This window comes from Grammomys surdaster, unplaced genomic scaffold (assembly GCF_004785775.1).
Source record: "Grammomys surdaster isolate TR1022 unplaced genomic scaffold, NIH_TR_1.0 243, whole genome shotgun sequence".
NCBI lineage: Eukaryota > Metazoa > Chordata > Mammalia > Rodentia > Muridae > Grammomys > Grammomys surdaster.
The window spans coordinates 1,306,200-1,321,749 of NW_021604688.1; the positions used below are offsets into that span (position 1 = coordinate 1,306,200).

General features: G+C 40.4%; 1 protein-coding gene across 1 annotated transcript in view; it reads left to right on the forward strand.

Moving 5' to 3' along the window:
- Nucleotides 1-15,550, forward strand: part of Dsg1 (desmoglein 1) — a 63,099-nt gene that overhangs the window by 21,646 nt on the left and 25,903 nt on the right. Inside the window, exon 2 of the mRNA XM_028774803.1 lies at nt 8,022-8,156. Coding sequence (XP_028630636.1) covers nt 8,109-8,156 — 48 coding nt within the window. The 5' untranslated portion in view covers nt 8,022-8,108. The remainder of the gene's footprint in view (nt 1-8,021; nt 8,157-15,550) is intronic.

Below are 15,550 nucleotides of genomic sequence, written 5' to 3' on the forward strand. Positions count from 1 at the left end.
GGTATATTGAGTGGTATGTATTTCTTTCGTTATGCGCTGCATCTAATAACTGAATTATTTTTCCCTTCACTTGAATGATATTTCCTTTACTTTATGGTGCAAAACTTATAATTTGGTGACCATACTATTTGTCTGCATTTCAGTTTCTCATTTTTAAAATGAAGAGCAATGTCAAAGTCTTCTAAGTCGATTTTCTCTGTCTGTCTTAGCTGCCAATAAGCTCTGAGCAAAAGCTCACTTTTCTTCGCCACTCTCATCTAAGGAGCCCATGAGTGCACTGATCTTGCGAATTCTTTTTCAGTCACTGTACCAGGGGCGATTAGCATCATTATTCTTTTGATACTTCTTGCATCAAAGACACTTAAGCTATCATTATGCAGCAAAAGTCTGTTATTAAAAGATAAAGAAAAAGATACAAACCGTAACACTTGGAATTAAAGTGACATGCTACCCTCAAGTGTTATATTCAATCTTTTAACAAAATAAAAACAAAAAATATATAAATGGAGAACTAGACAGACAGACTAATGTGACAAAAATGCTGGTCACATTAGTGTACTTTGAATCGATTATCCTCCCTTTGAATTTAATATCTAAAAGGAGAGTTTCCCACCCCCAAGCCCTCATCCCCCCACTCCTCTCCCTATACAGAATTTCTTCTTGAACCTGCTACTTCAACTTCATCATGTTTCCACCATCCATTCATGCCTCAGGTTCATGGCCTTAGCTACTATGATTGCATCTCGTTTCTCTTTTCTAACTGCTCCTCACAAAGCTTACAGAACAAACCCACAGCACACACTGCTGACATGACACCTTACAGTGACTCTCTATGCCACAGAATATCATGCGCATCCCTCAGCAGGGTCTTCAAACCCCTCCTCAATCTGCCCCTGCTCTGCCCACCCTCAGCCCTGCTGTCTCTTATACTGTATGGCCTGAAAAACAACATTTTCCTCCTGCCTTTGCTCTCCACTCTTTGTGAGCATAGTCATGACAGTTTCCACATCTCTCTTGTAAGCCTCTTCAGCTGGCTTCCTCAATACTGAAACTAGGCCTCTAGCCCTGTTATGATCCAGTCCGCGTTATCACTGACTTGTGATGAGAACATTTTAAAATTTGTTTTTACCGTTTGAGGATTTCATACCCACTTACAACATGTTCTCACCAAACTCACAGCCATTCCCTCCACTCCATTTCCTCCTCTGTTACTCCCACTGTTTATCCCTCCTAACTCCACATGGGTTTTTTTTTCATTTTGGTTTTTTTTTTAAATCCACTGAATCCATTGGTGCTGACTATATGTCATGAGTATAAGATCCTCTATGTGAGCATAGGTAGCCTCCCAGGTCTGTATCCCTGAAGAAAACTGATCCTTCCCTCCCCTAGGAGCCTCCAGTGGCTAATAGCTTCTCACCTAGAGTCGCTCCCCTACCCATTCGGGGATTTCTGACTGTCTTGATCATATACAGGCCTTATGCTTGTGGTTATAGACTCTGGGAGCTGATGCATGCAATAGCCCTGTAATATCTGGCAGCTATTGCTCCACTGAAAACATCTACTACCTCTGGATATTATAATGTTTCCATTCCTTTATTCAATACAATTTCTCTGACTTGGTGAGGAGATCTCTGCATGTGTCAGGCAGAGCAGCAAATCACAAACAAATGACAATAGAAACTTGGGTCAGATTGACTCCATCAACCTGGATCAAGACTTCTAATGAGCCTGATATCAGGTTTATTCCCAACATGATTTATTCCCAGAATGATTTGGGAGGAAAAATGTTTCCTGGTCTAATGCAATATCCAGCTCACAAGTAGCTGTAATTACACCTAAACTCAATTCGGGATACATGTCATTTTTTCCAAGAAGATATGTTCTAGAAATAGGCTCCATGCATTAGTTTAAGGACTGAGGGTCTGGCCTGGTTTTGGACCTACAGATAACCTAGACATCATTTGGACTATTAACCACTTCTTCTCCTGGCTGTAGAAGCTTGGGGAAGCCTCTGGTTCTAGGGGTCATTTAGATTATTAGGCATCTCCATTCAGGGCTGTAGAAACTTTCAGGAGCTTCTGCTTATGAGGATCATTTAGACCATTAGATATCTCCAGTCCTGTTTGTGGACACTTGGGGAGCTCCGGTCTGTAAAGGTCACTTATATTACTAGCCACCTTTACTCCTGGTTGTAGGAGCTTGATATGGTTGGGTCAACAAATAATGCAGGTCACCAGGTTGTTAGTAACCTCCAATCCTCAGCTTTCTGGGTGGAAAAACGAGTTTTTCATCGTTCCCATTGGAAAGACAACCCTGTGTGCTTAGCATTCCTGGTTCACACAAGGACCTCCCTGCTGTGATCCCAACAACTTGTGAAGAGAGGTGTGATATGGGTGTCCCACTTAGAGAAGCACATTCCACAGTCTCTTATTCTCAACACAGGACCAGAGTCTCTATACTAATCACCATCTATGGCAAAAGGAAGCTACAGTGGTGAGGGCTGAGAGATGCACTAATCTATGGGTAAAGGTTAGGACTTGGGGTGCAGTTTATTACTGTAGCCAATAGCATAATAATGGCATTAGCTTTTATGATCTATGGACCTTGACCACCACAAATCTATAGTTAATAGTACCAACATTAATTCCATCTTATATAACAGATTTTAAATCCAGTAATAAAGTGGTTTGTTACTGTCTTTGTTAATGTTCTTCTGCTGTGAAGAGACATCATAACCAGAGCAACTCTAATAAAAGAAAACATTTAACTGGGGACCTGTTTACTGTTTCAGAGGATTAACCCATTATCATCACCAAGGCAAGAAGCACGGATGGCAGCGTGCAAGGAGGAGTGTAGCTGAGAGTTTACATCCTGGTCCATAGGAAGGCAGGCAGGCAAGCAGGGGAGGGGGAACAGAGACAGAGAGAGACAGAGACAGAGAGACAGAGACATGGAGGTCCCTGGCATATGCCTTTGAAACCTCAAATGTACCCCAGTGACACCATTCCTCCAACAAGGATATACCTACTTCAACGAAGCCACACCTGCTAATCTTTCCCAAAGAGCTACACTAAATGGGAACCAAGTTAAACATAAACCTATGGGAGCCATTCTCATTCAAACCATCACAGTCACTATCGTAACCTTTGTGCCAGTATTGAACCAGAGCATATTTTGCCAGTTATCGTAGCTCTCAGTCTTTACACTGTTTGGTAGGACTCTTGATGAATTTTCTCTCCTGCTGATATGCATAGAACATCCAGCACTATGAAACCTAGGTATGAGGGAACGAAGCTTCAGCACTGATACTAGCTTGATTTCTCTTTTTCAAGTATGTGGTGTCTCAGCAAGACAGTCTTACGATCAAGCTCTGGAGCAATGACAATAGCCTGCAACGTTTGGGTTGTCTATGAGAGTCTCAAGACATAGGCTTTTTGTTGATAGCCCAGGGTGTCTGTGGGAGATATTGTCTCCACACTATATGTATATGTTTTAGAAATTTTCCAAAATAGCGTATTTACATGTGGCTTTTTTCCCCAAATTTTTAAGTTTAGTTATTCCTTGCTCTAACCTGCCCTCCCATCCCCCACCCCATTAGCCCTTCCTGTTCTCTTATTCCCTTTTCTCCTTCATACAATCTGTGTTCTGTCCCCACTCCCATGAAATTCAATCCCATGGGCCTCACCAATTTCCTGATTTCTCTATGTACTCCAATTTAAACACACATATCTAAAGATTCAAAGCTAGGATCCATGTTTGAGAGAGAACATGAGGTTTTAGTCTTTCCAGATCTGGGCTACTTCACTCCAAATAGCTATTTGTAATTCCATTTATTATAAATTTTTCTTTGCAGCTGAGTAATATTGTGTATACATACCAAATTTTTGTTATTCATTCATCAGCTGATGTACACCTAGACTGTTTCCATTTCCTGGTTATTTTGAATATAGCAGCAATAAGCATGAATGAGCAAGTATCTCTGTAGTAGGACTCAGAGACCCTTAGAAATATACACATGTGGGTGGGTCACATGGACACTATTTCTGGATTTTTGAGAAAGCCCTACACTGATTTCCACAGGGGCTGCACCAGTTCACATTCAAATGAGTAGTAAACAAATGGGAACTATATATATATATAGATATAGATATAGATAGATATAGATATAGATATATATAGATATATAGATATATAGATATAGATATAGATATACATATATATAGATATATAGATATATAGATATATAGATATATCCCACCCAGCAGTTCATAATAATCCTAAGAAATGTTGGTGGAACTGAATTTTAAAAACACAGCAAAGGCAATAATTTCTGAAAATACTGATGGAAATTATTTGCCTGTTGCTGGACTGTTCTCAAAGCTGTTATTGAATTATGCCGTGAAAACCTCAGTCACTACTGACTATAAAGATTAGACAAGCTGTTATCTCTTAAGCTTTTCTGTCCACCTGCACTCTATGAAACCTCAGTGCTGCCTGGGCTGAATGAAATTACCCATAAACCCTGTGTAAGAGCCTGTGAGGCTGGTGGCATTCTACTTATAAACAAAAACAGGCTGATAGCCAGATTTGATCTATGTTTATCATTTTAAACTCCTACTCTAGTCTATTATTTTTATTTTGTTATAAAATGTTTAAATAAACCAAAACAAACAAAAAACAATAAAAATCTCTTATGCTATCATTGAGCATTAATGGTTGCTAACATTTTACTGTATCTATTTCATTTATTTTAATTGATGAGCAACCAGAAGAAAATAACATCATCACAAGAATTCATTTCATAATTAAGTATATGTAAATATATATATACATACATACATATGTGTGTGTGCATATATAAATAAATAATGCGACCTACCCTAGGAAACATAATAATTTTCTAATAATCCTGTTTAAACTTTCCTAAACATCCCCATTTCATACTTTCAAAGTTCCTTTTTTGAACCAGTAATTTATTAAACATAAAATTTCACTTTGCTTTTAATATATGAACAAAATCTTTTTTCATCTAATGCAGACACCAATCTCTTGGACATTTTAATGTATGACACTACTCATTAAGGCATCACCTCATTTTGAGAAATATAAAACATATGTCACTGGAAAATTATTACAGATGTAAAACAAATTTTATGAATTGGCCTCAAGTTCATTCTGTAGCTGAAAATGACACAGAATGTCTATTCTCCTTTTCTACCTCCTAGCTCAGGATTACAGACCTGCACCACTGATGGGGTTTATGCAGTGCTGTAGTTGAAACCGCCTCATCTGTCCTATATAATATAACGTGTAGGGCTGGGGAAGATAATTTTGACACATATTAAAGCTAGAGGTTCACATACATCAAAATAGCATATTCTCAAAGGGCTTTCTGAAATGCGAGTGTCAGCTCTGGGCACTCCGAAAAAGAGGTCAGATAGGCGGTAAATTCCATAGATTAGGCCAACAGAATTCTAGCTCAGCATAACCTATTATCCTTAAAGATTTCTTTGTGTTCCAAGCAAGTGTTACACTATCTCGAGTACTGAGCAAAGGCAGAAATGCTGTCCCTTTGAGGTGACATTCCAGGGTTTACCATGTATTACCAAGAAAAGGGGAAGTTCCATTGACCAATTGGGTCAGCTCACTCGGGAAACTCCAACTCAAAATTACCCTCCCCTGGCAAATTTCATAAAAATTTCTATGAAATGAGAATCGATATACATAGTAACCAAGACTGAGGGGAGACCTGGGGTATGTGGAGATGGACAGATGCAAACTGAGTAGCAGTTATACCAAGCTAAGGAAGAGGCTGCAGAGTAAAGACCGCTTGAAAGACTTGAGAACGTGTAAGGAGAGTGAGAAGACCTTACACGGTTTATCTCAAGAGAGCTTCACCCCTTAGCATCAGGACCTGAGAATGGTACAGAGTCAAGAACAGGGTCTGGGCCCATGACTGATGGAATTCCTTTTTAAGAAAGAAAACAAAGGGTAGGCAGGCACAATGACACACAGCTGCAACCCCAACTCTAGGTAGGCACTGGCAAGAAGGTGGTAAGTCCAAGGCCAGCTTGGGCTGTGTAAAGAAACTTCACCTTAACAAAATCAAGTGCCAGTTGAAAACTGGAACAAAAGTAGCAAGTGCATACAAATAGATACATGCGCCACATTCTACATAAGTAAAGGCATTCTTCAGTTGTGTTGCAGAAACTCAGACAGCACTGAAAGATGAAAAGACAAGGAAAGAGGCAAAGGAAGAGCAATGGAAACTTGTAAGCATCCTCTCCACTTTGCTTGATGTGGCTGATCCTCCAGTAGAGACTGTCACTGCTCCACGAGATTAGGGCTCAGCCCTAACTCCTCCCCAGAAAGATGCTAGATAAGTTGCTTGTCCCCCACACCATCTGGTTGGTTGGGATTGCTGGATCAGGGCCTTGAGTTAGGGTGGAGCCAGGGATGGGCTCAGGGAAAGATAATTCAATGAGTGAAGAAGGGCCATGCGCACCCTGGCAGCAAGCCCAGAATTCCAGATGAGTAGAATATTCCCTTGTCATGCTAGCCTACAAAAGTTGGTCCTCCTGTCTTTGATGCCTAGAGAGTGCTGTCATTCCTGATCACATGATTTACTAATGCATTGTTCAAACTGAGTCGTAGGTGGACCCTCACATCCTCGTTTACTAATGAAGAATTCAGCCTGCTCCACTCGTTACTTTGTTTAGTCACACCAACCAATCCCTACCAACCATTTTTACTCAGGGCAAGCACAGGAGGCCCTTTTCCACCCCTCTGTGTTCGCCAATGAGTCATGTGACATTTCAAACCACTGTCAGGTAAGTGTTGCCACACACCAGTAGCAAAATGACAACACTGTAGAGACTGGTCCCCAGAGAGATCTTCCTTTTCTGGGACAAGGTTAGCATTGTCTGACAATAATCTCCATGTTATCACACAGGCCTTGTTTCAGAATGCCATAACAAACCCTGAGGACGTCCAGCTCCAATCGGGCCCCTGAGAGGGTATTTAAGGGAAGATTTCCCGAGAGCCTTTGCCTCTTGCTGTGTATGGGTCAACGCTCTTGCTCATCTCAAGCTCTTGCAGCGCTGCATGTGTGGGCAGCCTTTCCCTGTGTCCTAATTGGCTCCGTGTGCAGTCTTGGCCCTGTGCTTGGGAATCGACACTGACTTTTAACCACCTCACCTGAAGTTCATTTTCTGTATTCTCATTAGTATTTCAGCACTGGGCTTCAACAGGATTTTAGCTGGAGGCTGTGGTTGTCTCCTCCCAATCTACCTTGGCAAAATTTTCAAGTTCGTTTATGCATTTTAAAAGGACAGGCCTTTACAGAGGGGAGAATTAAAGAGTGAGAAGAGAATACCTATAGAGAGAAAATGAGGACCTTCCTGGACTTAGACAGGTCAGGTAAAGGAGAACAGGAATTACAAGACGCAAATAATCGTAAGGGTTATGTCTTGTTTGTTCAAAAATGCTTTTTAAAAATCCTCACTCATCATTAGTAATTTTTAATCTTAACAACTTTGGAACTAGCTGCATCTTTCCTAAGATCTACTAAAATGGAAAGCTTATAATTTTCTACTGTGACCTGAGGGTTTGGCTCTGAACATAAGCTATGCGAGTCTATGAATGACACCGACACTCCAAATATACTTCTATTAATCTGATGAGGACCTGAGAACTTCTGAACAGCTGAGAAGCCTTTCAGCACAAGCAGGAGCCCCCATGCTTTGGCCATTTTGACTGTCTGTCACCAAAAGCCTTCAGTAGAGGAGAGGCAAGTCCCACCCCCATAGAGAGCAGCTTTTTCAGCTGGCAGAAGGGTGTGTCCCTTAGCTTTTACCTGGGAGCAATGATGATCTTGTCAAGCATTTCACTGAGACCAGCCCAAGTTTTTAGGGTGGGGATCCAGACTGGTTATACGTACCTTCCCTCCTTCTCCGAGTGGAAGGCAGAAACACCTCAAAGCCTGCATGTAAGAACATCTACTGGGAAATTATTTTAATCAGACACCAGCAGAGTGGGAGAAAGAACAAGAGCAGAGAAGAGCAAACAGACTCCCTTGGTCGTGGATGTAGCAGAAGCCAGCTGCAGCGATGGACTGGCACTCCCTCAGGAGAGCTGCCCTGCTGCTCACGTTCCTGGTAAGTGGATTCTGCTGGAAGCATCCTTTACCCCTAGCTCAGCACAGGCAAGCGAGGATTTTTCAGAGAATGTTATTTCCAGGCACTTCTATGCTAAACCATTAAAAGTTTATGTTAATGACAAGGTGGTTTTTATGAACTATGATTTTAAGTGGTGTTTCTCTCTTTAATTGAAGACTCTAGATCATATTAATGTCCCAATGTCCAGTCACTAAACCATATCTGAAATCCCAGTCAATGGTCGGTCACTCTGAGAAAATATTGAATTTAACATAGGCTTAAAGTTACTGTGTTTGCTTGTTCAACTTCTCATTGGCAGGGATGGAGCTTTTCAACTGGGTGTTCCAGGTGTGTCTGGGTTATCAACTGAAACATTTCCCCTTCTCTGAGTGTTTTGATTGACAGACTGACAGTGTGTTTTAAAGCCAGGAAAGGAATTATAGGCATGAGGATTACAGCTGTCTGTGACCAATCTCACAGTCCGAGCAATCTCTTCCCTCCCAGATGTTGTCAGAATCCATCTTACTAACCCCTGTGCTGTTTAGGGTTTGAATGAAAATTCCATTGCTAATTTCAAAAACTGCGAGTACAAGAGTTTTATATAAATGATGTAGCAGGTGGAGGGATGAGCTTAACTAAGGGGTAAGTTAATTGTTGCTGTCCTTGTCCTCCAGTAAGGATGTGGCACAGAAGTTGCAATGATGTATTGCTGCCCCCCACAAGTCACCCACTTTCTCTTACAGTTCAAAAATGTGCCACACCAATATTAACCTCATGTTCAGTAAAAAGTTTTAAAGTCATAGTCTCTCTCCCAAGTAGGATAAATGTCATCTCAAAGGGCAAGGGCCAGTTAAATCCCTCCGCAGCTTTTGGCAGAATGTGGCTCGTTGTTTTTACTTGCTTGCTTTTTGAACTGGAATGCTGGATTCATAACACAACAAGCTAGAATTTTGATTTACTATATGCTACCTAGTTTGAATTCCGTTCGTTTGTTACGAGGGGCTGTGGGGCTGGCAATGTAGCTGAATGATGGGATACTTGCCTAGCATGCACCCGGCCTTGGGTTCAATTCTTAGACGTGCATGACAAAAGGACAAGGGGTGGTGATAGTAACATTTAGTTACAAGCGACTCTCAGTAGCTTCGGTTCTAAGCCACCCTTCATGTGTGACTGCTATTCCATATGCTTTCTTTAGGCTCAGTTGATGTCACAACCTGGGCTATGGAAAAAATCAATGATTATTATACAGCGTGTCATTTAACCACAGGAATGCCTGTGTATTGCTAAATAATCAAATGCTTTAATTTTTAATTTCATATAAATTTGACTCCTTAAAGGCTTCTTGCAGCATTTCCACTCGTTGATGCTGTTTTAGTGCCTATGTGCTAACTTTCATTGGATTTATGAATAACTCTTTGTTTCTTGGTTTATACAATTATTTCTAATTAACTGCGTTTTTTCTCCAAATAGCTATTTCTTGATTAATGATTTGTCAATAACATATATCATCTAATCAAGGTTCTCATGGAACTGTCTGCCTAGGGGAAGAGGTTTCTGGAAATGTATAGTTTATTCTCTAAGCTTAGAGGAGAGAGAGAGAGAGACTGAGAGAGAGACAGAGAGAGAGAGACAGAGAGAGAGAGAGAGAGAGAGACAGAGACAGAGACAGAGAGAGAAAGACAGAGACAGAGAGACAGAGAGAGAGAATTGAGATTTGGTTTGGAGAAGAGGAAGAGTCTGTGACCATATTTACCATGGGATATAAGACATGATTCTCATATGGCTTACTTTTATTTCTGTTTTTACGTGTGTGTGTGTGTGTGTGTGTGTGTGTGTGTGTGTTTGTCTGTCTGTCTGTGTGTATGTCTGTGTCTGTGTCTGTATGACTGTATATGTATATGTGTGTATGGGTCTGTGTGACTGTATATGTGTGTGTGGAGGGGTGTCTGAGTGAGTGTATGTGTGTGTGTATGTATGCATGTGGGGGTGGGTGGGTCTGAGTGAGTGTATGCCACAGGTGTGTGGGTGTCCTGGAGCAGGAGTTACAGGTGCTGACGAATCAAGGAGTGTGGGTGCTGAGAACTGAGTTCAGTCCTCTGTGAGAGCCATACATGTGCTTCACCACGAGCCTTCTCCCCAGGCCCTCTTCAGAAACTTTCACTGTAACAACTTAATATAGTATATTTCCAGGTTAATTCAATCTTCTTTGGTAAAATGTTTTACCTTTGAAGGCCTTGAGGATCCTATTTTTCACTGCTAATTTTAGTAGATAATTTTGCAATCCCAGTCTTCCATCCCTAGCCTCACCGAGTGTATTTGTCTTTATCAAAGTATAAGAGGGAAAAACAATTTGAAGTCTCTACTCTTCGCTGTTAAAAGTCAATAAATAAAAATCCATGTTAGGAATATATTTGAAAAACTGCCAATATATTTTAGATGTGACAGCTGATAATATTTTTATATAAGGCTGTTTAGAGAGCTGGACCACTATGTGTTGGTGGTATATTACATGACCTGCTCGGCATACATGAAAGTGCGTGCTTTAAGCCTTCCCTAAACAAGTAAGTTAGGTCAGAGAAACTACAGCAGAGAAACAGCTCTGAAAGGGACCAAGGTTGCTGCATGAGCTGTCTACAGTCAGACATCCACCTGGATAGATGGCAGCTCATATCTGTTACAGCACTACAAGCTGAAGGCATGAACTGACTCTTCCTCCTCTTCATCTTCCTCCTCTTCCTCATCCCCTTCTTCCTCTTCTTCATCCTCATTCTTCCTTTTCTTATCTATCATCTATCTCTCATCTCTTATATGTCTATCATTTATCTTCTATCTATCTATCATCTATCTATCTATCATCTATCATCTATCATCTATCATCTATCATCTATCTATCTATCATCTATCATCTATCTATCTATCCATCTATCTATCCATCTATCTATCTATCTATCTATCTATCTATCTATCTATCATCTATCTATCTATCTTTCTATCTATCTCAATGCACAGAAGGAATATTGTAATTTTTTCCTGCCAGAGAACAATGCTACCTACACAACACATAAAGAACATCTTTGCTGATGGTTGCGCCAATTACAAAGGGGATACCTCAACCTCTATGAGAAAAAAAGACTGTAGGACTTGAGAATTCTAGTGATTGCTGAAAAATTCACCTGCAAAGTTGCCAGGTCTGATTAATCTGCTAAACATGAGTACAAATCTGAAGACATTTTTTCTATAGAGGCAACTTCAGCAGGTTAAGCTAAAAGAATATGAGGTGGGGCGGGGGACTCCTTCTTTTATCTGTTAACAAAAATAATGCTAGTCATAGTTTTGGTTTTTGTTTGATTTCAAAGTTTTGATTCAGGATCTTCCTCTGAAGCTCAGCCTAGCCTGTACTCATTAGGTAGCCCATGCTGGTCTTAAACATGCCCTCCTGTCTCAGCCTCCTCGAGGCCTTGGTCATAGACATGCACCACTAGAGTAGGCTCTAGTCTACACTTTTTTATGAGATTTTTATGAGACTACTATTTCATTCAATTAAAAACAAAATTTCTAAATGCCCAATAAACTAACTCCACAATGTGAACTTGATTGAACTTTTTAAGAATACAAGCAGGAGTTAAAATGGTACTCATTTATGACATAGTTTATTAAGTTGTTTGAACCAGATATTGAAAGTTCCCTTATTTATGTTAACTGACACCAAAAGAAAGAAAAGTACTAAACAGCTGCTATAGACCAAACAGGCCGATCCAGCAGGGAACCTGATGCTGGTCTGCACACACTTTGCAGAGGGTATCATTTCAGTCCCTCATGTTAGATAGAATGGAATTGGTGTTTCTAGTCTCCTCTGGTTACTAAAACAAACTATACTTACACAGGATCGTCTCCACAAATGTGGTGTTTGCAAAAGCTTTCTTAATTTACTGACAATTTAAGAGTAGTGTCTTCCTTCCACTTTACATGAATGGAGAGAACAAATCCATCACCTTGTAACTGGGGCTGTCCCAGTGTGAAGGAAAGTATTTCAGTGGCAAGAAAAGCTAAAGCATGAATGTGGTAGGGATGAATCAAGATGCACCTGACACCCTGGTCCCTATGCACATCGCTTGCTTTCTGATTCTGCATTCAACTAGGACTCTGTTGCTGAAAATCCTGGGCACCTTAACAGATATTGCCTAATGCACAGGCAGGAGGCTTGTTCTGCTAGGAATTCTGGGTAAATTTCTTCTGCTCCTTCAGCTGAGGTAAAACACCCTCCAGGGTGCCGGGTCATGCTACTTGTACTAGCTACGCTTGGCATGCAAACTCTTGTAATGGTCTTAGATAGGTCCAACTTTCTCATGCCAATGGCTGGTGTGATCCATGCTCTTAATTGCTCTGTGAGCATGCATACAGTCTTTTATACTTGTCTGATTAGAATCATATTCCTACAAATTAACAGCTGATTGCTGCTTTTGAAACTCTGTAACTCTAAGCTCTTTGAAGGCAAGCCCCATGTCTAATGAACCTTTGTATCACTCACAGTTCTCAGCCAATACAAGACTGCTCCACGATGTCTCATTGCCCAGAACAGTAACACCAAAAGGGAAATTCGGCATAGCTCAAGTTTCTTTTCCCACACACTCCAAAAAATATATGCTATCATGGAAGTCAGTGTGGAAATAATCATGTTGCCTTATCCCAACATTTTGTGATATAGTGTCGCATCACCTGAAATTTCAACCAAAGCTTAGCAGAATGCTCAGAGTCTCAAGCTTCCCAAGGCTGTAACTCTTTAATACAGCTCCTTTATATTGTGATGATCCACAACTATAAAATCATTTCATGTTATGTCATATCTATAATTTTCTACTATTACAAATCAAAATCTTTTATGCAGGGTATCTGATATGTGACCCCTGTGAAAGTGTTGTTCGACCCCCAGAAGGGTCATGACCTCTGGTTGAGAAGGTTAAAGCCGCCATGTTGTCTCAGCCCCTTGTAGTACATGTTTGTCAAAGAAATGAACAAACCATGAATAAATAGGAGAAACTAACACACTGAAGTACGACCAACCCCAACATCACAGCCTTTATCAGACAAATCTAAACGAAATATAAAAGAGGGGTAAATGGTTTTGCTGGGTTTTGGGGGGGTGTTTTTTTTATAAAGAAACATTCCATTTTACCCATTCTTTCTAGCTTATGCTTGTGAAGTACCTAATCGTTAACAAAGACGTTTTATTCAACAAATTGCCACTTCCTCACTATTATTAATATAGGACATTTTCCTCATAAAAATTACCCTCAAGTCAAATTTTATTATATCCAAATGACAAGTTTAAAAAAAAACTGGTTAAAATTCACTTTCCATGGTTAATCATTACAAGTGCCATGAATTTGCATCCTGTGGCTTTAAAATAAATGAACTTCGATTGGCCATGAAAGCAGATGTGAAGGGAAGATCTCATTGAGATGAACTATTTACTAATGTTATACAACTTTTGGATTCCAAGAGAATTTAGTTTTCAGTGTTGGTGACATGAGACAGAGGCATAGACAGATAAGGCTTTCTGTGGGTAAGAGGGCAGAGTCTTGCTGAACAGTTGATAACCCATGTCTCTTGGGGAAAGCACAGTTGCTTTCTACATTGCAGAAATTCCACAATTATTTCTGAGCACAAGCTACTCCATCATTGTCAGAAAATTACTAATTAGGTCATTTAGAACAAGTGTTCTGTGACCTTGCTTTTCCAATCAATTAATCATAATCCATCCTGCCTTTGTCTTTTTGCTTTTTCCAGCCTATCCCCTCCCACTCTCTATGTTAAACCTCTTTTAAAAGTAAGCTTCTTTCTACTCAAAATCCCTTCTCAACTCTCAAACATAATATCTCCCTCTTCCACAAAATTTTCCCTGATTCCCACACCTAATGCTACAATTCTGTCTTTTTTTTTTAAGATTTATTTATTTATTTATGATTACACTGTCACTGTCTTCAGACACACCAGAAGAGGGCATCCAATCTCATTACAGATGGTTGTGAGCCACCATGTGCTTGCTGGGATTTGAACTCAGGACCCCTGGAAGAGCAGTCAGTGCTCTTAACCGCTGAGCCATCTCTCCAGCCCCTACAATTCTGTCTTGATCTTTTCTTTTATCAAAATTTTTGGGAAAGAAATTTTATGACTTCCAATTTCTCCTTGTTCTGTTTTAGTAAGACCCATCTTTGTCCTGTCTAGCTGAAAATGTTCTCTGGAAGGACACTGGAACTCCAGGATTTCCTCTAATTTCACACAGTTCAGTTTTCTAACATCATCTGACCTTTCATCTGGTCTTTCAACGCCCAGTCTTTGACATTTGTGAGTCATTTTATTTCCTCCGATATGTATGGCTTTCTTCCCTCAACCTCTCTTGCTCCTTTCTTTCTTTCTTTTTTCTTTTTTCTTTCTTTCTTTCTTTCTTTCTTTCCTTTCTTCCTTCTTTCTTTCTTTCTTTCTTTCTTTCTTTCTTTCTTCTTTTTCTCCCTCTCTCTTTCTCCATATGTATCTCTCTTCCTTCTTTCTGCCCCTTCACAACCACTGCTTCCACTCCACCCTAAGCTCTCCATACCCCCACTTCCAGTTACTCTCAGTTAAATTTCCGTGCCTTCCTTGGCTACAGGCTGTTTCTTTCCCGAAAGTATCCAATTCTCCCATGATTTCAACAGTTCTACTCGAGTGGATGCAGCTCAGCATTTCAAACCCAAGCTAGGTTTTTGCTCAGTAGCTACATGTCTTTATCTGGCATCCCTCCAGCACCTCCAACATTCTCCTGCCTCCAGTCCTAGCCACGTTTCAGCATTGCTAACTCCAGAGATCCCACCTGCTCTTTATCTCCCCTCCCATCTGATCCAACCTTGTGGATCCTGTCAGTCCAGAATCGCTCCTTTGATCTTTCCCTGTGGTTCCCACTGCCTCTGCATCTTCTTAGCTCTCCCTCACCTCTGCTTTGATTGGTGCTAAGACCCAGCAACCTTTAGCCTGTAATTTCTAAGTCTTCCCATTGCTCCTACCAACTATTGTCCAAGTAATCTTTCAAACCTATAATTTCAGCATGCCTTTCCCATGACCGTAATACTTCAGTATCCTTGTAGCACACAAGGAATGATGTTAGGACTGGAAAGGCCTTTGCATGAGGTTTGACTACCCACATCTTGAATGAGATAAAGCTCTGAAAATAATATAGAAATTAGTGTGTGTGTGTGTGTGTGTGTGTATGAGTGTGTGTAGCTTTTAGACTACCTAATGATCTTTCCATGTCACTGTTTTGTCTGTAAAAGTCTAATATTTTGTGCATGAGTTTATTCTACATTCTGATAAAGTGAAGAAGAAGAAGAAGAAGAAGAAGAAGAAGAAGAAGAAGAAGAAGA